The 23809-nt window shown below is 38.5% G+C and overlaps 1 protein-coding gene across 1 annotated transcript in view; it reads right to left on the bottom strand.

Annotated features, from left to right (window-relative positions):
- Positions 1-2762: 2762 nt before the first annotated feature.
- LOC120426242 (toll-like receptor 6) overlaps positions 2763-23809 on the bottom strand; it is a 162814-nt gene continuing 141767 nt past the window's right edge. Inside the window, exon 4 of the mRNA XM_039590979.2 lies at positions 2763-10518. Within this exon, the coding sequence (XP_039446913.1) occupies positions 5025-9395 (4371 nt within the window). The 5' untranslated portion in view covers positions 9396-10518 and the 3' untranslated portion in view covers positions 2763-5024. The remainder of the gene's footprint in view (positions 10519-23809) is intronic.

Genomic DNA, 23809 nt, shown 5'->3' with positions numbered 1-23809 from the left:
AATACAAAAAAAATTGAATGACCGAAATCCTAGAGAACTGCTCCATTGTTACTTTTTTAATAAAATGAAAACTTCGTTATAATATTTTACTATACTTCAATGTTAATAGGTACTCTACTTAAATATTAATAGGTTTTCATATATTTAACAAAATTAAAAAAAATAGAGTACTTTTGGTAATTATCCTATGCTTAATATAATTGTTACCAAGTTTATTCACAATTGGTGATCCATTTCTTCAAAATATTACTGTTATTTTACACGTAATTTGACTTTCACAATTTACTTTTTTGCCATTTTGTAAACTATTTTCAGAATTTTGGTGTTTTATCTAATTACAAGATATTTGATAAGGATGCCAGATGCACAGACCGAGCCACGTAGCCCAGTGGTAACGCTTCCTCCTCGTAAGCGGTAGATCGGGGTTCAAATCCCGGCTCGGACCAAAACAACTGGTGATCTTTTCCCTTCTGGAATCGATTGCTTAGTAAAGGGAAGGTAGTGTATCGTCACAAACTGGACCTTATCACGACACCTTAGGGAGGCGACCTATGGAATGTTAACATTAACCTTAACATGTTAACATTAAGTTGAGAATGAAACTGCCACTGAATCCGCTTTGTAAATGCCGGCCCCGATACTCTTCAAGGGTGTTCCCCTCAGGGACAGGGAAAGATTTACTTTTTTTACCAGATGCACAGATATGTCTGTGTTACACAGACATTTGAGCTTGTGTCAGACATTTTTGAGACTTTTAAAAACATCTTTAATTTAATATTATGTAGAAATATTAAACAAAACTTATTTTTTAGTTTTCAAATGCTTAAAAACGTAAATTCTGATGGATTTCTATGACTGTAAAAAAAATGACCCCCTGCTCCACGAGCGGAAAACGGCTTAATGGGTTATTTAATGAGCATCTGTGTAAATTTTGAGCGAAATTGGTTGAGATTGACCATTTGATACCCAAGCCTAGAGTAGGTGAAAAAAAATGGTTTTCATACAATAATGACTTTTTAAATTGGTAATTACTTTTCAGGATCAAGTTTTACAGCTTTGGTATGATGTACAAAGTTGTAGAGCAATTAATTTCCAATGCGAGTTACACTTTTGGGAATATTTGGATGGAAGTAGCGCTTCGTGCAGACAAAACCATAAGAAAATTGAGTTTTCCATACATTTTTTCGATTTTTCCCATACAAACTTCACCTTCGAGTATCAATGGGTAAATGTTGACCGATTTTACTCATATTTGACCCAATGTCCTAAAATAACTCAAGGAACAATATTTAGCTTGTGGAGCGAGGTTTTGACAAAAATGTCCCATATTCTGGGCACCCTACTGGTCATACATAATGAGTATGCATGAAAGTAATTGAAGCTTGAGAAAGGAATTTCTGAAAAATTTGGTGTTTTCGACAGAGTTGTAGGATATGAATAGAACATATAAAATTAGATACACGTAAAAATCCATTTTATTTTTCAATTTTTTATTACTTGAATTTCAAATGTTCAATCCCTAAATATATTATTTTTCTTAAAAAATTTCTAAATTATTCGATATTTTGAAATATGTTGTGCCATAGTGCGAGATGGTACTAAATCTTGTTTAGGAAAGATGATTTTTTGAAAAGATAGAGTTTTTTTGGAAAATGTCGGAAAATCTGGACAGAAATTATTTTAAATATATTTTGTAAAGCAACTGGAAAAAAGCTATATTTTTTTTTTTTTGATAAAATATACATTTTTCTTGTTAAAGCTACTTTTGAGTAAAAATTTTCGATTTTTAAAGGTATATTGAGTTTAAATAAAAAATAAAATTAATTGTAAAGCTGAAAAAATTCTTTCAAAAAATCTGGGTAAAACATTGAAAATTGGACAATAAATTTATAAGATAATGCTTCACAAAGAATTCGAATCGATGAATATGAGTTTATCTATAATTCACATTATAAGCCTGTAATTCATTTAACTGTATTTTAGATACTATTGGTTCGATTTTTGCTATTTTAAAACAATTAAAATAATTTCAAGCTAAACTATCGAAAAAATCTGAAAATAAAGATAATTTTCCATATTTCATATTTTAGAACAAATTTCAAAATTTAATGAAAATCAAGTTTATAATATCTGCTTTACTATAATGAACTTCATTAAGTTTGTTTATTAACAACAACTGAATAAGTTGAACAATAGGTTTAAAAACATTAAATGTTTTTTTATTGAAAGAAAAAGAATTTGAATCTGTTTTTTAATCCTGTTATTTTTTTAAATTCTTTCCTTATTCATTGAATGTTATTTAATATCATTTAACTTACAAAAATACTTACGTTAACCAAATGGTTGAAGAGAAATTCCAGGCAAAGTGGACAATCAAACCGAAGTGGAAGACCAACAGGCAGACACATTCTCCATCAACCACCAAAATCAGTGTAGACAAATGAGACAGGATTATTTCGGAAGTTTTCTGAAAGACAGACAATCAAACAGGTAAGATTTTCAATTTTTCATAAATAAATTATAGCTTTTTATTTTGTCGTAATTTGTTTCGAGTTTTGTCTCTCATATACTTTCTTAAAATTCTTTTGTATTTTTCAGTTGTTTTGTGTGTGTGTTGTTTTATTATTTATTAATTTAGTAATTTGCTTGGTGACTATTTGTGTTTACCCTTTCGCTTCTTCTCCTTCTTTCCCTTTCACTGGCACGCACCCGATGGCTTAACTTCTAAAATAATTACAATTCATCTGCGGCGCTTTTTTCAATTTTCTCTCAACTGCTAGGTTTTCCATAACTTCTTTTCAGAGTATTTACAGGTTTGTTTTGTTTTGCTTGCTTACTTTTTAAATGCTGACTATTTTAACAAATACTCTCGGGTTTTGTTTCACCACTTCTAAGACTTCTTAAACTCAATTTTTAATGGAGCGCGAGTAATTTTGTTCACTTTTTTGTAATCTTCTGTGTGTGAGTGTGGGTTTTTGCTTAGTTGGTATCCTTCTTTGTAGTAAGTAGTAGTCAAATGTGTGTTACTGGTGTGTGTGAGTGAGTGTTTGGTAGTTTACTGTTTTGTAGTTGTTTTTTTTTCGCTAGCAGTTAAGTCGTAAATTCTTGCTTTCGTTATATTTACATAATTTGATACTGTGTACTAGAAGTGTGTGGTTTGTGTTTTTTTTTTTTGCTGAATTGTTTAAAAAGTTTGCTATATTTACAGATTCGTAAGACTCTTTTAAGGTTTATTCAATCAACTTGCTGGCCACTTATCTTCGTGTCTTTAATGAGGTAATAAAAACTAACGCAACAAAATTGTACATTTCTTTCGATTCGTTTCGAACTCTTAGCGTATTTTGTGTATTTTTTTTGTGTTTTTCTTGTTTTTTTTTTCTTCTTTTAATAGGAAACCTAACCTTCCACCAATATGGAGGAACTTTTCGTGTGTTTTTTTGTTTGTAGGTGTGAGTGTGTTTCAATTAGCCAATGCGCTCCAACTGCACTTGTTTTGCTGATTAATTCAACGGAACGTCAAAAAAAGAAAGGGTTTTTTGGAAACGATCAACCAATTTGTTTCAGTGTAGCTGGATTATTTCACGGTTCACGGAGGGAAAAAAAGAGTGATGTAAATCAATTCAGTTCCGGTGTGGCTGCACCAATTTACGACTTTTGTTTTAGAGGGTATTTTTTTTCTACTTTGCTGCATTAATTTGCTTCTTTATTTCGGTGCTCATGTTTTAACGTGTTTTTTTTTATTTCAGTGTTTTGCTCAAATTTGTTATTCTCTCTCTTGCTTGCGTGTGTTCTGTTCTGCACGTGTAACGAAATTAAAATATTTCACCTCTCTTTTCTCTCATTTGTTTTCAATTAAATTTCCATACCAAATCACTTAACACAAGGCTTTTTCGTTTCATTCAGCTCGGTTTCGTGGTTCGAAACGAAGCGGATGAAATAAGAAGAAAAAACGCGAAAGACTTTACAAGCAACAGGATGAGGCTTATTTTGTTCGAAAAGAAAAGAACTTCTTCCCAAGAATTGCGATGTTCTGAAAAAGCGTTGCACACGTGGGCAAAGTGGGGTAAAATCCACGCAGGAAGAGGCCAAATTGGCCCCCATTAATCGCGTTTTGGTTGGGAAATTTAAGCCTCAGCTCTTAATCTATTAGCCAACTTGGATCTAGCGGAGGGAAGAATAGGGTGGTCCAACCTGCGCAGAGATTTTTCAATCTATCTATTTTCAGCGATTAAAATCGAGCCTGAGCTTAAGCGTGAAAAATCAGATTACCTTTTCTCCATTCTTGAATTCAATTCTTCTTTTCAAAGCTTGATTCACGTGTGTGAGTGTGCGAGTGTGATTTGGAACAAAAAAGAAACTGCTTTCAATCATCGAGTCCGTAATGGAAGATTGATTCTGAAGAGATTAGAATTAGTTCCTTCGCTTCGTTTCGTCTCCACTGTGTAGACCTTCTTTTGTGTGTGACTAGAATTCTTTGCCTTCCCTCTGCGAGAGTCCATCACCCTCACCATGGGAACGCATTTTTCTGTATTTGTGTGAGATTTTTTACTTTTTGATCCCCCTGTGAGAGCGAGAGAGAGCGACCCTGCACTTTAGAATGTCATATTTCACCGTCCCAACTAAGCGGTCGTAACTGTTAATCTTCTTTTCCTGCTCTCTAAACTTGGGGGGTGGTGTGTGTGTGGTGGAAGCATTCTCTGTGTTTTTTTTTACATGTGACATTTCTTTGTTTTTTAATTTGGTTCTAAAGGCACTGCGTGAGCTGAGTGACAACTCACGCTTCTCTCCTATTGTTTTTTTTTTTTTTTGCGGTTTCGAGTGAGTTTTGAGAGCGTGTACTGTGGTGAGAGAAAGAGCTTAAGCGTTGCGCAAAGAGAGAGAGAGAAAAGTCGTTGCTATTGTTCTCTGTGTGTGAAAGTGACAGCTGACAGTTGGTGAAGCGTTTGTGTGTGAGTGCGAGCGCGCTTGGCTTAATGCGCGATTCAACGATAAAAATAATTAACTAACCTGTACTTAAGTAATCGTTATGCCCACATGGCCTGTGGCAGTCTTCTATCATTGAAATTGTTCTTGTCGCCGCCCATGGTGCCCACGGAGGGCCTATCACCTTTGCCGACGCCGTCCACCACCACGGGGCAGTTGTTCGGCTTTCTACTGCTATTGTTGTAACTACTATTACTATTCAAATTGTTAGAAGCACTGGTAGTGGTGTTGAAGCCCGCGGGATCGCCACCAACGGCGCCGGCCTTGCCGCCGACCATAAAGTTGGTAGACAGGACGTTCGGGGCCGTCTGCTGCTGCTGCTGATGGAACCCGTTGATCGAGTGCGAACACTCGCTCGAACCCCGCGAGGACGTCGAGTACTTGCTGCTGCTGGTGCACTCGAACGTCTCGTTGCCGGCGATCCGCTCGCAGCTGGTGTTGTACGTCTCGTGCGTCGTGTCCAGCAAACAGTTGGAAGGAACCGCGTACTCGTGCTGCCGATCGGCCGCCTTCCGGCTGAAGTCGTTCAGCCGGCGCTCGTGCTGGGTCGTGTTATATTTACAATTACTAACCGTATCATAGTTATCACAGTTTCTCGGACAGTTTCCGCCGATGGTGGCGTAGCTGTGGCTCTCGTGCCGGGCGTGGCCCGGGGCTGGAAGCGTTCCGGCGTTGCCGGGGCCCACCAACCGGGGTCGTCCCGCCGCAGTGTTGTACTCGTTGGCCGTTGCGTAGATGTTGATCGCCGAACGCTTGTTCAAGCAGTTGCTCTTCTTGACGTGCGGCAACGCGATCCGCAGCTTCTGCCAGAACTTCTTGTCGTCCCACTCGATGCAGGTGTTGGTTCGCAGGTACAACCGCATATCGGCGTCCAGGTCGCGCTGCGGAAGATCTCCGTACAGGATGATGACCAACTTCCTGCGTCGCTTTAGCACCTCATGGATCGCACCCTTGAACTCAAATCGCGTCCACTCGTTGTACAAGAAGTTCTTCGACAGCACCAGAATCGCTCGCTTGGAACTCTCCACCGCCTCCACAATCGTATCAGCGATGTACGTGTTGATGTTAAAGTCACGGTAGTGCATACACAACCGGAACCCAATGTCGTTCTCCAGCGTCGAGGCCAGCACCTGGTTCACAAAGTGCTCGTCCTGCAGCGAGTTGATGATGTACGCGTCGTACAGCCGATCCTTGTCAAACTCGTTCACGAACGTACCACTCTTGTAGCACAACGAACCGAAACAGCTGCTGTGAGCCCACACCTTCAGCTCCTTCCGGTAGCAGAACATGCCGAAGATCAGCCCAAAGAACCCAACAAACGCACAGGTCGCCACCAACAACAGCGGCAACATATCTTCAATCTCTTGCGTGTGCACGATCGAACTCATTCCCTCACCCCGGAACGTACACTTGGTTCCGTTCTTCTCCTTCAGAATACTGGTCGAGTTGTTGTAGATGCAACCAATCTCACTAGCGTCCACTATCTTCTCCTGGTTTGACTGCAGATACACCCGCAACTTGTTCAAAAACATACAATCACAGGTCCACATATTGTTCGCCAGAGTAATCTCCACCAGATAAGGGTTCGACGCCAGCTGCCACACTTCAAAGCTACTAATACGATTCCCGTCCAAACGCAACACTTCCAACTTCCTCAGTTCCGAAAACGTGTGGTCTTCAATGTACGAGATCTTGTTACCCTGCAGGTACAACTCACGCAAACTTTCCAACGCACTAAACTCATTCCCGTACAGTTTCTGAATGTTGTTGTGCTCCAGATGCAACACCGTCAACCTTCTCAGTCCAATAAACGTCGTGTTGTAAATTATCTCAATGTTCGAGTGGTTCGCGTACAACGCCTTCAAATTCTTCCTGCCGATAAAACTGTGCCCCGACAGTTCCACCAGATTATTCCCGTCAATGTACACCTCGGTCGTATCCATCGGGATATTGTTCGGAATGTCCGTATAGTCCGCGGCCGAGCACTCCACAATGTTCGTCGACCAACTATTGTCATGATAGCACGAGCACTTGTTCGGACACGTCATCTCACAATCACACGCGTCAAACTCACAACAATGGCACAGCGCGAAACAGTGCGTCGTATAGCTGCACAAAAAGTGCTTCGGTTCGGCCTCAATCAGCGAGATGAACGCCCGCTCCCGATCGTACATCAACTTGCAGTACACCGTCTCGATGTCGTTAATCGTCGGATACTGCCTCGAAGTCACGTGGTTAATCTTCTGCAGCCAATCGATGGTGCAATCACACACGAACGGATTCCCCCCAATGTAAAACTCCGGCAGCTGCTTGTCCTCCGGAACCGGCTGCAACCGCAGCGCCTTAATGTCCAGCCCGATCAGCTGATTCGCGTACAGATCGACCCGCGTCAGGTTCGTCTTGTGGATGAAGCAGTGCGGCTCCACGTGCGAAATCTGGTTATCGTTCAGAAACAGAAACTCGATGCTGTTCGGGATGCTCGTGGGCGTCACCTTCGTCAACCGGTTGAAGCTTGCGTCCAGCGTCTGCAGGTACAGCTGATTGTCCAACCCCAAGCGATTCCCGAGCGTCGTCAGTTCGTTCTTGTGCAAATCCAACCACTGCAGGTGCACCGGAATCTGCGAGTAATCAAACTCACTCAGCCGGTTGTCCGACATGTTCAGCCACACCAAGTTCGGCATCGCCCCAAACAGCCCCTCAATGTCGGTCAGCAAATTGCCGTCCAACCGGATGGCCTGCACGCTGAACGCCGGCTCAAACGCGCCCTTCTCGATGAACTGAATCTTGTTTCTCGCCAAGTTCAAAATTTGCAAGCTCGGTAGATCCTTGAACGCCTTTCGCGTAATGTTCTCGATGTTGTTGCTAATCAACCGCAGTCCGTACAGGTTGTTCATCCCGCGGAAGCCGGGCTCCTCAATCACGGTGATTGAATTCTCGCCGAGATCCACCGTTCGCAGCAGTCGCATATCTTTCAGTGCGAGGGGGACCTGCGTCAGCTCGTTGCCGTTCAGGTTGAGGTCCTGCAGCGAGCTGCAGTTGCGGAACGCCTCCGGGTGGACACCCTTGAGGTCGTTGTTGTCCAGCGAGAGGAGCGACAGGGCGTACAGGCCGTTCAGCGAGTACGCGTCGAGGTACTTGATTTTGTTGTGGGAGAGGAGCAGGGTGTGGAGGTTGTTCATCGGGGAGAACGTGTCGGCGGCGATGATTTCCAGCTGGTTGTGGCGCAGGTTGAGGATTTGGAGGGTGTACAGGTCGGAGAAGATTTCCGACTCGAGTTTGGTGATTTTGTTCTTTTCCAGGTTGAGGAGGACGAGGCGGATGAGGCCGGAGAAGGTCTCGCGGTTGACCCAGGCGGAGGTCAGCTGGTTCTGGGACAGGTCCAGGGCCTGGAGTTGCTCGAGCTTGGAGAAGAGTCCCGGGGAGAGGACGCTGATGGAGTTGTTTTGGAGGTAGATCTCCTGGATTGATTGGGCGGGGTCCTTGAAGAGGTCGGTCGGGAGGGCGACGATCTTGTTGGAGCTGAGGTCCAGGATTTGGAGCTCTTTGAGGCCGTTGAGGGCCTTGTCGCCGACCATGGAGATCTCGTTGTCGTGGATTTTGAGCAGCTTGAGGCGTTTCAGCATGCCGAATCCACTGGCTGGTAGGAGGACGAAGTGGTTCTTGGACACGTCCAGGTCCTCCAGGTCGAGGTTGCAGATGTGGGCGGTTCCGTTGTGGGTTGTGGCCTCGTCCTTGACGATTGGTTTCTCTCGGAAGCCCAAGTCGTTGACGTCCTGCAGGCGGTTCGAGCTGATGTTCAGCGACCGGAGGTTGTTCAGCGTGCAGAACAGGTGGTCTGGCAGGGACCAGATGTTGTTCATGCTGAGGTCGAGCTGCTCGAGGTTTTTGCTGTGCACAAACACTTCCGGATCGATTTCCAGGTTCAGCTCGGGCCAGTTGATGTTGTGCGTGCGGAGGGTAAAGTTCCGCAGATCGCTGAGCCCGGACAGGACATCGTTGCCAAACTTGCCAATCTTGCAGTACTCGAGTGAGAGTGCCTTGAGGCGCATCAGATGGGCAAACGATTTGGGCTGCAGCTTGCTGCGGGCCATGATGGCCTCGTTGCACATGATGGTCAGCGAGGCGGTGTGTTCCGAGGGAATCACACTAAAGTTCGTGTTGTCGAATTCACTGTTGACGGTGCGTAGATTGCACACCAGATCGACCTCGTCGTCCGGCGTGACCCGGTACTTGCAGTCGTCCGGGGCATCGTACCGCAGATTTGCGGTGTCCAGCACGGCCGGGTTGGACGGGAAGTACCGTGCCTCGGCCGAGTCGTACTGCAGGCTGTAGTTGACCTGAACCGAGAGCAGCAGCACCAGCAGCAACGCCGGCAGCGCCACCAGCTCGGTCTTTCGCGTAATTAGACTCATTTTTCAGCTTTCATAAACTCTATCTTCACGCGGTGACTTCCACCGTGGTCTTCGTCCCGTACGACGCGCTTGAAATTGAACCACTTGTTCTTCGCTTCTATCGGCTGCTTCAATCATTTAAGATAAATTCATTCCATTTTTCAGGCGCTTGTCGAGGAACACTCACACACACACACTTCTTCTTTTCACAACAAATTAAAGAACACTGGCGCGAAACATCCAACAGCTCGCTGTTATGTCATGTAATATCTCATCTTCGCCAATCTCGTAGTAACTTCACTCTTGGCTCGTTTTTCCTTTCCACAAACCCAGCACTTAATTCTTGCAGTCCTTTTGGGTCGGTTTCCGATTTCACGATTTATGAGTTCGTTCTGAACGCGTAATTATTATCCTCTCTTTCTTGGCTACTTGTTCGAAAACGATCGCGCGCGTTCAAGTTTCTTGCGCGTACACGTCTGCCTTCGCGAACGTCTAAAGTTGTACTAAACTAGGGTGCCGCGCGAGCCCACTCGTATATATCGGCTTCGCTGTTTGAGCTGCACCCGAACTCCGCTTTCGACTGTGTGCGTGCGACCCGAACCGAGCCGAAGCTCGCAGGACAGCGTGTGGAGAGCACGAACGAAAGTCTCCACGGCACGAGCGCGCGCGCTCGCCTGTATTGGTGAGCTCGAAACTCTACACGGCGCGATTTTTCGTACTCGGGCAGGGCGTTTTAGAACTTTGCCTTCAGTTTGCAAGCTGTGCTGCAGGACGAAGTCGGCACTGTCTGCTCGTCACAGAACTACACTTAATTTTCATTTATGCTCTGCATCGAGTTTCTGTAGTTTCTGTTGCACTGCACCACTATTTCGCCGTTTTTGTCTCACTTTTTCACACACACATTCACAGACACTTTTTTTTTCTTCAAACCCCTTTCGAAAATCGTTTAATCCTGCGACGTTCCAACCGTTTTGTTTCGAGCCAAAATTTTTATTTTTACTGCATTGGCCCTCCGGCCTTCACTCCTGGAACGTCGTCCCGTCCTGTGAACTCCGCAGTGTCTGCTACTCGTTGCACGAGACCACTGCTGGGTTGGGGGTCCTTCGGGCTGCCAGTTTTAATTACTGCTGGTTCGGGCTGGGTTCTGGAAAAAAGGGATCGAAAGAAAAAGTTTGGTTGAAATTTATGGGCCACAATCATTGGGCGCTAGACTTCTGTGTGGAAGCTGTACAAGAGTACATAGTTTTTCTTTTTCGGTAGTGAAACTCATTCAAGTTTAATTATGCAAGAAAATGAAGCCGGACACTTGTTCGAGCTTGAAGTTCAAGCAAGGCTTCGGGATTGATGAGCTGCAGGGCAATTCGAGCCAGCCCCCCTCAACCGAGCTGGGGATCAAGTATTGATTTTCGACTGCTGAACTCTGGAGTGTGCGTGAGGGTGGATGAAATAAGAATATTGTTTTTCCCCCGCAACCAATTTTTGTGCCAGCTTCGATTGGGGGATGATTTCCCCCAATCGAGATAAGTACGCTTCTTACCCGAGGGCGGCGGCGGCGACCGGCACTGTCTTCTCGAAAATTGAAATTGGATTATTCATAGCTCAAGCGCGATGAGGACCGAACGATTCGGGCTTCGATAACGAGATGTTGTGTTGAATTATGCTGGTGTATTTTTTCCCCATTTTTTTGTTCGTTCAAAGAGGATTGATAATTCGAGGAAATGGCAACGGGCTTTGAGGTGTTTTTATTTTGGGTTTGTTTGGTGGGATTGTTGTGGAGGATGTTGTTTCGAAGTGAGGGAATAAGCAATGCAATCGAGAATAATGGAGCTATTCACGTGCTTCGAGGAAAGTGATTGCTGGATGTCAGGGGCCAGTTATCGCAGTGGATGGTTGATACTCAGTGGGATGGTTGCATTAAGATAATGATATTGGTTTGATTATAGTTCTGAGAAATGTGATAAAAATAATAGAACAGGAGTCAAATCATTGCCTTTTGACTTCAACGAAATGGATCAACGTTTTGATTTTTTTTATTTCTTACAATGCATTTAAACCTTTCTGGGGTGGTACAAATATAAAAAAAACTTTGTCACCCCCCTCCCCCCACTTAAAAATGGCTCGAAAAATCAGGGGGCAATTTAAAAATGTAATAAAAAAACTTAAAAATTTCCATTGAAGTGCAATCAGCCTAAATCAATTTAAAATGCATTTCCCTGCGTTTAGAATCATTTTTAGCATGTTTGTGCTTATTCAAAAATCTTTTGAACTTTTCAAAATTTTCGATGTACAGTACCGGAAAAATATGTGTTTTCGCTATAATTTTGTTTCCCTCAAATCTTATTTTTTTTAAACTCATGATGTAAAAACAACTGAAGTAGTGTAAATTGCATTTTAGAACACTTTTTTCATTCAAATTTTGCATTATGGCTTGTTATTTTATTTTTTATGCATTTTTTTTTCAAAGGTTTTCAATCAATTTTGAATGGTTTAAAGGCTAACTATCTGGTTTTATGATTTTCTACATAAAAACTATTTCGTAGTTGAAAACAGACTTCATTTTCGGATTATTTGGACGATTTGAATAAATTTCTCAATTTCATGCTTTATGCATAGAAATTTTTAGTAGAACCAATTTCTTAATAAATGTGGAAGATGTTGATTGATGCTTCAAGCATCTAATTGTATTGGCAAACAAATAAATAAACTTCTAAATTCAAGCCTAATTTCCAAAATATGAACAAAAATGAGACCCTTTTTGACATTGTTCTAAATTTTTGACATTGTTGATTACGCTAAAAATTGAAACAACATCAATGATATATTGAAGATAACTTTAGCTTTCGAAGGGATTTTTTCGGTTTAGCTTTAACAAATGGCATAATTCCCAAGATTAATCTTTTTTAGAGATTTAAAGGTTAACTTCATCATTGTATTTTTGATCATCTTGATTTTTTTAAATTTTAGGTTTAAATCCTAGATTCACAAATCAATGTAAACACTTATTGTGTCGACAGCTTTGATAGAATAATGTATTGATTGTTTGATTTTTTTTACCAATCTTATGCAGGATTGCTTTAATTAATTTTCAAATCAACGCTTTTGAATTTATTTTATATGTTTTTAACCTGGATAAAAATCACAAAATAAAAACATTTTTCCACATCTTCAATTCCAGAGTTTTTTTTTATTAGGGCCTATAAACATATGAAAACAATAGTTTAGAGGTCCTTTAATAACAACTCTGGAATTATAACTTAATTTGATTATTGTATTGATTATTTTTTTAATGATTTTTTTCTAATGATCTAAAACATCTTTGTAGTATACAAGCCTGGAAATGTAAAAATATAGTTGAAAATTTACGAAATCTATGGCTATCAATAAAATAACATCTTTGTAAGATTAATTTTATTAAACATTATTGGAATAAAAATTCTAATAAAATACATTGTATAAGGTTATTTATCAGAACATCAGAACATATAATCTATATTTTTTCTCAACAATTTTATAAAGTTTGATAAACTTATCAAAAATCTTAGAAAGTTAAGATAAACCCAGCATTTATCAGTAAAGTATTCAAATTCAATTCTGATATGAAGTTCAACCAGCCACCGGCTGAAAAACTCTCGAAGAATAAAAAAATAAATTCTGATATGAGAATTTTATATTAGAAAATAAAGAGTGAGCCAAATTCCATAGAAATGTGATACAATGTCGAGAGCTTCCTTCGGGGTTTGCTTGCTCGACTAAAACTTAATAAAACTTTACAACTTTCACTAAATGGAGCAAATCTGGCACAATTCGCTCAGCCAAAGCCAAAAAATCAATCTGGGCATCCTTTAGAAGAAACAATAGTCATCGCTACTTGCAAAGGCTATGTATTATACAAAAAATTTTAAGCTTCCGAAATATTGCATCGTGAAATATCTGAAAAATCTTTTTTAAAAGTTTATTATGTTAAAAATTCCATATTTATTAATAAGATTCTTTCAAATAATTGTTCAGGAAACTTGTCCAATTATGTGTTTTAAGTCTAATCAAAATGAGCAAAATAATCTAATCTAATCTAATCAACTTAGTAAAAGGTGGCAAATCGCTAAACATTATAAAAAATCAGTTTTAACTATGTTTTAAAATATGTGCGATTTATCCAGAGATTAAAATTATCAAACTTTATCATCCAGTGGTTTATCAAGCTAGAAAATGCTATTTTCATGGGAATTACCAGTCGAAAATTAAAAAAAAACTCTGAAAATTTCCAGTTTTCACGAAGACCATCAAATCAAATGAAGTGAAATTTTCACGGGACTGAGAAAAAAAAAGTCTAGCTGTATTTACACAGAATTGACCGAGCACATTAAACACTACCACTAGTTTAAAGTATCACGAAAAAAAATGGCTAAAAAACAGTTTTATGAACTATGTACATGGAAATTTCCTGGATATTCACAGTGATTTCAAACGAACCCAATCGTGCTGAAAGTAACAATAAATGCAGGAAAATGCATTTGATTTCAGTAAATTTTACTTGTTTTTGTCAATGTTAATACAAAGATAACTAAATATCGAATTTCAAGCATTTATTTTATTTTAAGCAAAACGTATCCAAAAATGTTTTATACATTTTAACAGTTAAATGCTACTGTGATAAAATGCAAAATATCCAAAAAGAATTTTAAAAATCCCGGAGTGCAACGTGTATTTCGAATCTATGGTTTCAAAACTCATAATTTAGAAGAAAAAAAAATACTTAAAAGGCATCATCCATAAAGTATGTCACGCTCTAGGGGGGGAGGGGGGGTCTGAGTGTTATAAGTATAGGAAAAGCGTGACAAAGGGGGGGAGGGGGGTAAATTTTGGCTGATTTTAGCGTGACGTACTTTATGGATGAAGCCAAAGTGCCATCACAATTTTAAATGGTAAAATAAAGTAAATACAATGTTTAGAATTGATTGTACTATTATCATTATTTTTTTTAAATTTATATTTTCTAGGGTTTTTTCTCAAAAAAAATTTTCCCTAAAAGAGCACCCAGCCAGCAAAATCTAAACGTAGAAATATGTACCCTCCTTGCAAAGGCTTATGAAATGATCTCAGTTGAAAGGTTCTCCAAATCTCTGAATTGCAAATGTAACATCCTGGAGAGGAACTGTCAAATTCTAATAAAAACACAATTGAATTGAATTGAAAATTTATATTTTTTGCATAACTTATCAAATATACTCTTAAAACATAAGTTGCGGACCGAATATTTGTTATTTTTTTCCAAAAATCCTTGAATTCAATGGGAATTCACGGAAAATGTGGACTTTCACGAATTTCACGTTGTCCACGATATCGTGAAAAATTCACCAACTCTACTTATGATCAAATCATTATAATAAGAAAAAAATGATTATCACATCATTTTTGTGTACATGATTTTAAAAATATTTCTAGGAGAAATATTTGAGGAATTTGTTCCTGATTATTTATTTTTTTCGGCGAGGAAACCAAAAAGATTTCTTCGAGGAAATTGTAAGGTGACATTACTTAATTTTCGTCAAATTTCAATCAAATTTCATTTTTATTAGCATCATCATGAAAGATTAATGGGTTTAAAATTATCATCTCGGTTTTTTTTTTTAAGATTCAACTATCATTTTATATTTATTCTGTTTAAAAGGTTATTTATTAGTGAAACAAAATAATACCGAAACAAAGGTAGAAAAGTTTGTAGGACCTATACGGAATCATGCTGATAACAAACTTAATCGATCATCACAAATTAACTGAAGTGGATCCATTCTAATAAATTAGAACACGTTACCCAAATTTCCCCCTGCTCAATTCATGACCCACTCTTTCCTATCACGTATGTATAACCAAATTCGGTGCGGTTCCAGAATTAATGATCTCTCGCTCCGCTTTTAGCCACCTCCTCTTCCCCAAACCCTTATCTGTCCTGATTAGACCACATCCTCGCTCCCTTTCCGAGCCAATGGGGTGTGTTTTGACGGCGGGAAAACACTCCGCCTGACACGTCATCCTCATAACCGCTCGGCAGCGTTGGTGGTCACACGGAGCAAACAAACGCGCTGGGATCGCTATCATCCGCGACCTCCTTGGCGTGGAAACAGATCTCTTCACGTGGCACTCGGCGACCATAAACTGCCTGGCGAGGCACACTGTGCCAAGTGGTTGATGGGTTGAGGGTGGACAAAATTAAGGTTCCTGATATTTTCTATTTTTTGAAGAATTACTGAAAGATTTTACAGAAGAGAGATTCATATGAATGTCTGTAAGTATTCATAGATTTGTAGTAATTTTTATAGTTTTGCAACTTTCACACAATTTTGACCACCTTAGTCGACACGAAACCCCTTCCCAGCTCACCGTGCGGCCACCGTTCGACGCTTATATTAAATTATGAATCATTTATGTTAATACGATGTGTAAAGTGGTTGCTCTCCTCGGCGGCGGCGGTGGCGTGCTGCTTCAGCGAACCATCATCCCTGCTCCCTTTAGGGGGTGGTGGTGCCGCTGGATGATTGTGAGAAAAATGCGAAAGCACGTAGACAGCGCGGCCACGTGGAAGGACACGCCAGAGAGCCTTTGTTCGCGGGAATCGCGAGGGAGGGTTAGATAAGCACACGCGTGATATCACCAGAAATGGGTTAACAGACGAAAGGATGGAGCGGAAGGGACGAACCATTTCCGCTTGTTGTAACATATTGGACGACTGATAAAGTTGAGCTTGTTTTTTTCACGACATGATGGAGCGAGGAAAAACCTCGCGAATCGCGCGACATTGTCGAAGATATGTGTTGGTGGAGGGGGGAACAAATGCTGGTGTCTGCGGAATGATGGAACGCTTTATGGCATGTACAAAGTATGCACAATGTGTTCAAATTGGTTTTGGTAGGGTAGATTTGAGAAACAATTTGCTCAAAGCTGATTCTGAATTTTGTAGAGTTAACAAATGACAAAATAAGTAACGAATTCTTTGGGAGAAATTTTTTGAAAACAATGACGAATTCTAATCATAAATAGCTTATTTTTTCTTTAAAATCGAAAACAAGTATAAAACTCATACAATATTTGAAAGTTGATGTTGATTTTTGACAAGCAGAAATGTTTGAAAAATTCATAACAGGATGTAACTGTATTCTACACTCAATAATTACAGATTTTGATAAATGTGTTTCCTGTGAGTGTAGGTTATTCTTTACAATACATGCTTTATAACAAGAAAATTTTCAATATGATCAATAATTAAATTTCATTGAAACAAATTCCCTTCGGCAGTCGCGATTTTTTGGCGGTTTAAGAAAGTCTTAGTTTAAACATGATTTTTGTGAATTCGTTCTGAAATAGTTGATGAGTTTGCTAATGAAATATGTAATATGTGAAAACTAATTTCAAAGTTTTGAAAAAAGTTTATTTGTGCCAATCAAAGCAAAAAAAAATCTGATGTAAAAATCGCATTTAAACCATGCATATATTTTTTGTAAAAAATTCACTTAATACTGGATGTAATATTACATTGAGTTTCATTAAATAATGCAACTTTGATTTTACACACAGGCCTTTTACACGCAGGTAAATTACTTTTTTTGCTGAGTTATTGCTATTTCAGAAAGGTATGCTTTACTGAAATTCTTCAAAACCCACTAAGTTAAAAACTGCCTCAAATTTACACTTGATTTAGACCACTGTTTTTTCATAAACTTCACTTTCCATTATAAAGTTAAAAATAGAGAATCTTTTAAATTTATGAAACATATAAAAGTTCAAATTAACACTCTTTTGATGCAAAAAAAAAAATAAAATAGAGAAACATTTAAATAAAACTTAAGATATATAAAAAGATTGGTTTTAATAAAATATCACAAAAAAGCCATTCTTTACTCTACACTTATAAAACCATTTTTTCTATGTTTTGTCTACAAATTTTCGATATTGTCATATAATTGCCAAACAAATTAATACTTCTTCCTAAAATATTCAAATCGAATAAAAAAATTTACCATTTTTTTAACAAGATTTTAAGAGCATCTGGCAAATTATTCATGAATATTTCAAAGTGAAGATTCTTAAACAAAACAAAAACAGCTTAGAAAATATTTTATTGACATTGAAATAATAAAAAAAATCGGTGTTGAATGAAGCTAGCAAAAGTGGGAAAAGGGTTTTTTAATCTGAAAAAAATAATAAAGTAAATTCAACTTAAGGCATAATTTTTTTTTCAATGTAATTTTAAATAGAAATTGTTTTAAAATACCAATAAATAGACGAAATCATAATATTCTGTTAAAAAAAATCATAATAAACATTTAGCGATATTCCTCTAAATATCGAATGTAAAACTTTTTTCACCAAAAAATAAATAAAAGTAAAAACTTGAATTGGGTGACCTTGATAAAACAATTTAACGCAAACAATATTAGAAGCCAAATACTAATATTATAGTATTTGTGTTTTTTCTGCTTCGTATGATTAATTTAACATAAGTATGGTTAGTGAATTTTCACGTTCTCACGGACTGCGTGAAATTCAGCTTCAATTCTATTATTTTCGTTCCCTGAACTAACAATTTGTCTTCCATTTTTTCAAGAGATATAGTTCAAAAGAAGTCATAAATTTTTAACTTGGTTTATTGAAGATTGAAATATGCTTACTAATATCTTTTTTTATCTTTGAAATCAGACAGCTTTAACATATTTAAGATTTGTTTCAGAGCCCTTTTAATTATACGGTATTTGATTACTCAGTTTTATGGTTTAAACTACAAAGCTTCAGCTTTAAAATCAATTGAACTTATAATTTATGTTGATTTTCTGCCAAAAATTTGCAGAACATCTTTAAATTTTCTTTGAATATTTTATCTACTAATTTTTGTATTTCGATCTGATCTTGATTTTTTTCGAAAATTTCATTAAAGATTATATTGTTTTAGCTTTTTGATTTTAAATGATTTTTTATACATATTTTACTGGGGTAAATGTCGCAGGAGATTCATAATATTTTAATCGTTTTGGCTTGACAAAACTGTTGACCCTTGTTATGATTGGAATTACAAAATTATATGTAAAATAGATAAAATAGAAGCGAATTAGAGAAAATGTCAGCTATACAAGTGGAACACAAAAAAAAATCAATAAATGAAAATGCCTAGCCCTACATTTTCTTCTAAATATTAAATTAAGCATGAATAGAGATTGCTGTAAATAACCCTTTTTCAGTTTAACATCTCGATGCCTGTTTGCTCTATTGTACTAATGTCAAAATATCTTTGATAAAACCAGCAAGCTTAGTACAAGAGAGCACACCGGCATCGATTTTTTAACGTTCTGTAAAATTTTCGTGAAATTTGGTGTTTTGATATCAAGGTCCTCGTGAAATTTGCAATTTTTAAGCGCGAAAAATCACTAAGCATACAAAAAATCTTTGTAGAATTATAATAGTTTAATGCAACAAGTTTGCAAGAAAAAAAATAGTCCCCGAGTTGGACAAAATGAGAAGTGGTGAAAAAGTTTTTCAACAAGTTGCATTTAGAATTTCTTGCAATTCCGTTAATAAGCATAACTTTTCAGCCCATGTATCGAAAAGTTTTACTTTTCTATTCTGTTATTTTGGTAGAGAAAAGTAGACCGGTTCGTCGTTCGAAATTGAAAGAAAAAGTTTTAAGTTTCAATACGGAATTGCAAAACGAACTTTTCAGTACTGTTGTCTTTAGTAATGGAAATATGGCTGTTTCATTATTAGAGAAAGGCAGGAAAAGTTACTTGTTTCACATCGGAATAGCAAAAAACAATATTTGATTAGGTATGCCATATTTACAAACATAATTATCCATTTACCAATAAAAATAATAGCAAAGTTTTAGCAAGGATTTGCTCTTAACTTTGTTTTGTTTTTTGAAAAAAAAAAATGAGAATCTATCTTGAAAATCTTACGGATAAAAAAAGTTCAATAAATAATCCTTTTAAATTTCATGAAGCATCATGATTTTTTCATCTATTTTTTGGGTTTTTTTTTTCAGTAAACCACTGAGCGGATAAAATTGAATTTCCATAAAAGCTTTTCGCAATTTAAAACAAAAGAGACGATATCCAATAAAGCCTCCCATTCCTGGAACAGTAAAATCTCCTTTATAGGAAAACTTCTCAACCCTTCCCCCAATTCCTCCTCCACCCTCACCACGACCCAACACAAAAACCGAACCCATCAAACCGGTAATGATATCGATTTAATTAAAGTTTGATGAAAATTTGCTTTTCCAACTTGCTCCCGGCCACTAACCTACCGAAGGCCTTGGGAGACGGCACGGCGCGCGCGAAAATGTGTCTACCGGTTGAGGGTGAGGTTGTGGAGATTTTCCAGCACCATCGGAAAAACCCATTGTTTGCAAACTGTCTATCACCTCGCCACTCCAGCACCAACAACAACAACTAACCTAGCCGCCCTTGCGGTAGTAGCTGCGACTAACGAGATCAGAGCTGCTTCGTCACTCCCACCCAACTCCCTCTCAGTCACTTGTTTGCTGGCTCCGGGTTACACTGTAAAGGAACTGGGAAGAAGACCCGGGGGCGAAGATGACGCGCCGCGACGCCAACACCCCCGCAAAACTGGGGGAAGCTGGAGGTGTTCAAGGTGGAATTTGGCTTCTTGTCTTTAAGATTTGCGTTTCCACAGCGCACAACTTTAAGTTCAGTACAGGTCGTGACGGGTGGAAAATCCTGCTGAGTTTTCCCGAGCTTACTAATTAACTCAATTACAAGTTGGAAAATTCTATTTAAGTGAAACTGCTTACTTTTTATCCCTGGTGCCAGTGGAATCGATAGCGATTATTGGCTTTTCCGCTGCGTGCTGCTTCCCCTTAATGTCAGTGGGGTAGATATTTATTTCCAGGAATCCGCGCGCGGTCGCAATTATCCTGAAGTACTCTTTTGTTTCCTTCTATTTTTTACAGCGAGGTTGGATTGTGGGGTAAATCAGTTTGTAATGTTTAGCACTTGTACTTTTTCCACTCCGGTTCTGCAACAGTCAATAGCTTGGGAAAGTGGGAAGCAGTTGTTGAGGAGAGTTTTAAAGTGATTGATTTCAAGTGTAGAGCAAATTGAATCGAAAGTTGAGTATTTAATTCATGTAATTCGATTTGAATATCTGGAATAAAAAATAATAAATAATAAAATACAAAAATACAAAAATACAAAAATACAAAAATACAAAAATACAAAAATACAAAAATACAAAAATACAAAAATACAAAAATACAAAAATACAAAAATACAAAAATACAAAAATACAAAAATACAAAAATACAAAAATACAAAAATACAAAAATACAAAAATACAAAAATACAAAAATACAAAAATACAAAAATACAAAAATACAAAAATACAAAAATACAAAAATACAAAAATACAAAAATACAAAAATACAAAAATACAAAAATACAAAAATACAAAAATACAAAAATACAAAAATACAAAAATACAATAATGCATTTTGAATCTCGTTCCAAAAACTCATCAAAATTAATTTTTTTCGTTGAGATTATAGTTTTATCAGATCTTCAAGGTTAAAGGATCATTTGTAGTTTTTAACAGAACAATAAACTGCTCATTTCAGTTCCCAACATTGTAGTTTCTCGTTTCCCATGCAGAACTTCAAAAGAATACCTCATCCAACTGCACCCATGCATTCCAAAGCACCACCATTACCAATCGTCCGTACCCAGTGCCGCAGTAATTACCGCCCAGACAGGTTCCCAGAACCTCATCATTATTGATGATCCTATTTCAGTGCAGTTGCAGCGTATTGCGAAAATATTATGAATTGATTCCAATTAACCTTGGCCAAACGAACCCAAATCAGTCTACCAGACTGGCCCAGGGAAAAGATTAACGAAATCCTCCAGATTAGATCCCTTCGGAAAAAGACGGAGACAAAACAAATTGCGTTCTTCTCGTTGGTCCCGAAGAATTTCTTCCCTCTTCCCAACAGGCCATATTCTTCATAACTCAAAAGTTGCAAGAAGAAAAAAAGGCTAAGACGAAGAAAATATTTAAGCCCAGACAAAACCGGCAATCCCGAATGATTGACACTTTACGTGATCACTTGGAAGCTTTAAATACGACGCGCGCGCGCGCGTCTCCGACGACCCTCTTCATCCCTCCGAGTGGGCCCCGAGTTTTTTTTGAGCAGCAATCATAAGCACACCAAATTGGTCGAGTGACGGGTCCGTCACTGCTCCGGCGTGTGGTTACAGTATCGATCCCGAAACAGGTCCCCACGCCGGTTGAGGTTCACTGGCGGGGTAGGTTGGTTCGAAGATGATTTTTTGAAACTGAATTTCTTTTCAAGTAGAGGTTTCTCACATTGAAGTTGGAGTTAGGAGTTTAAAGCTGGGAGTTGGGTGTTGGGAGTTGGAAGTTGGAAGTTGGAAGTTGAAAGTTGAAAGTTGGAAGTAGGAAGTTAGAAGTAGGAAGTTGGAAGTTGGAAGTTGGAAGTTGAATGTTGGAAATTGTAAGTTGAAAATTGGAAGTTGGAAGAAGGAAGAAGGATGTTGGAAGTTGACAGTTGGAAGTTGGAAGTTGAAAGTTGGAAATTGGAAGTTGGAAGTTGGAAGTAGGAAGTTGGAAGTAGGAAGTTGAAAGTTGGAAATTGGAAGTTGAAAGTTGGAAGAAGGAAGTAGGATGTTGGAGTTGGAAGTTGAAAGTTGGAATTCGGAAGTTGGAAGTTGGAAGATGGAAGTTTGAAGTTGGAAGTTGGAAGTTGGAAGTTGGAAGTTGGAAGAAGGAAGTAGGATGTTGGAGTTGGAAGTTGAAAGTTGGAATTCGGAAGTTGGAAGTTGGAAGATGGAAGTTTGAAGTTGGAAGTTGGAAGTTGGAAGTTGGAAGTTGGAAGTTGGAAGTTGGAAGTTAGAATTTGGAAATTGGAAGTTGGAAGTTGGAAGATGGAAGTTTGAAGTTGGAAGTTAGAATTTGGAAATTGGAAGTTGGAAGATGGAAGTTTGAAGTTGGAAGTTGGAAGTTGGAAGTTGAAAGTTGAAAGTTGGAAATTGAAAGTTGGAAGTTGGAAGTAGGAAGTTGGAAGAAGGAAGTTGGAAGTTGAAAGTTGGAAATTGGAAGTTGAATGTTGGAAGAAGGAAGTAGGATGTTGGAGTTAGAAGTTGAAAGTTGGAATTCGGAAGTTGGAAGTTGGAAGTTGGAAGATGGAAGTTTGAAGTTGGAAGTTGGAAGTTGTAAGTTAGAATTTGGAAATTGGAAGTTGGAAGTTGGAAGATGGAAGTTTGAAGTTGGAAGTTGGAAGTTGGAAGTTAGAATTTGGAAATTGGAAGTTGGAAGTTGGAAGATGGAAGTTTGAAGTTTGAAGTTTGAAGTTGGAAGTTGGAAGTTGGAAGTTGGTAATTGGAAGTTGGAAGTTGGAAGTTGGAAGTTGGAAGTAGGAAGTTGGAAGTTGGAAGTTGGAAATTGGAAATTGGAAGTTGGGAGTTGGAAGTTGGAAGTTGAAAGTTGGAGTTGGATGTTGAAAGTTGGGATTGGGATTGAGATTGTCCTGTACATGTTTGAAAAATCGCAAAATAAGAAACCATCTTGGACCAGTCTATCGCGCAACAATATTAACTCGCCTAAATACAGCTGATCAGATTTGAAAATTAATAAGACGTGATGGATAGATGCAGGGTCTCCTCGCGGAGAAATGGTCCATTTTCTCATCCCACAGACACCGCTTCTTCTTAGGCCACAGCCGTTGTTAGAAAGAGGAATCTCCCTTTTACGATACCCGCTCAGAACGATCCTACCACAAAAGACTGTTGGTCTCGTTTTGTGGTGGCGAGGCTCGGTTCTCGTTGATTGATTTGGGACAATTAAATGTCACTCAAAAACGGGTCCCCTCTTAACAGTCGCTTCAAACGTAACGAACTGTTCTGAGACCAAATTCATTCATTTTTTTAGCTTGAATTCTTATGAAAGATAATTTTGAAATTTTCTTTAGAGAGATTCAATAAATAATTGTTTTAAATAATGAAAATGTTCTGAATGGCACCTCTAAGTGAATAATTTGGTAAAAAAAAGCCAAAAAACAATTTCAAGGCCAACCCTCCCAAAATTGCTTTTCCCTGGAATTTATTTATAAAAAAAATGAAAAGTAATATCAATTTAATTCCAGCGCGAAAAGCACGCCAGCCCGAAAATCCGAATTAATATAAATTTATTATTTTTATCTGTCGCGCTCTCAATTACGAATTCATTGATTCGACCGTTTTATCCAGCTTTTTTTGGTTCGTGGAAAGCACATTTCCTCCTCCCTCGCCAAAAAATCCTTGTCCTGATTGTGGCAGCGGATGATGCTATTTTGCGGAATTTTCCGTCGAATCAATCGCGGATTGAACCGCGCGTGAGCACCGGATGAGATTAAGTGGGTGGTGGTTTTTGGGGGC

Source organism: Culex pipiens, chromosome 2 (assembly GCF_016801865.2).
Source record: "Culex pipiens pallens isolate TS chromosome 2, TS_CPP_V2, whole genome shotgun sequence".
In the NCBI taxonomy this organism is placed as follows: Eukaryota; Metazoa; Arthropoda; class Insecta; order Diptera; family Culicidae; genus Culex; species Culex pipiens.
Note: the sequence above shows the minus strand (reverse complement) of the source record. Positions and strands in the feature narration are given on the sequence as shown.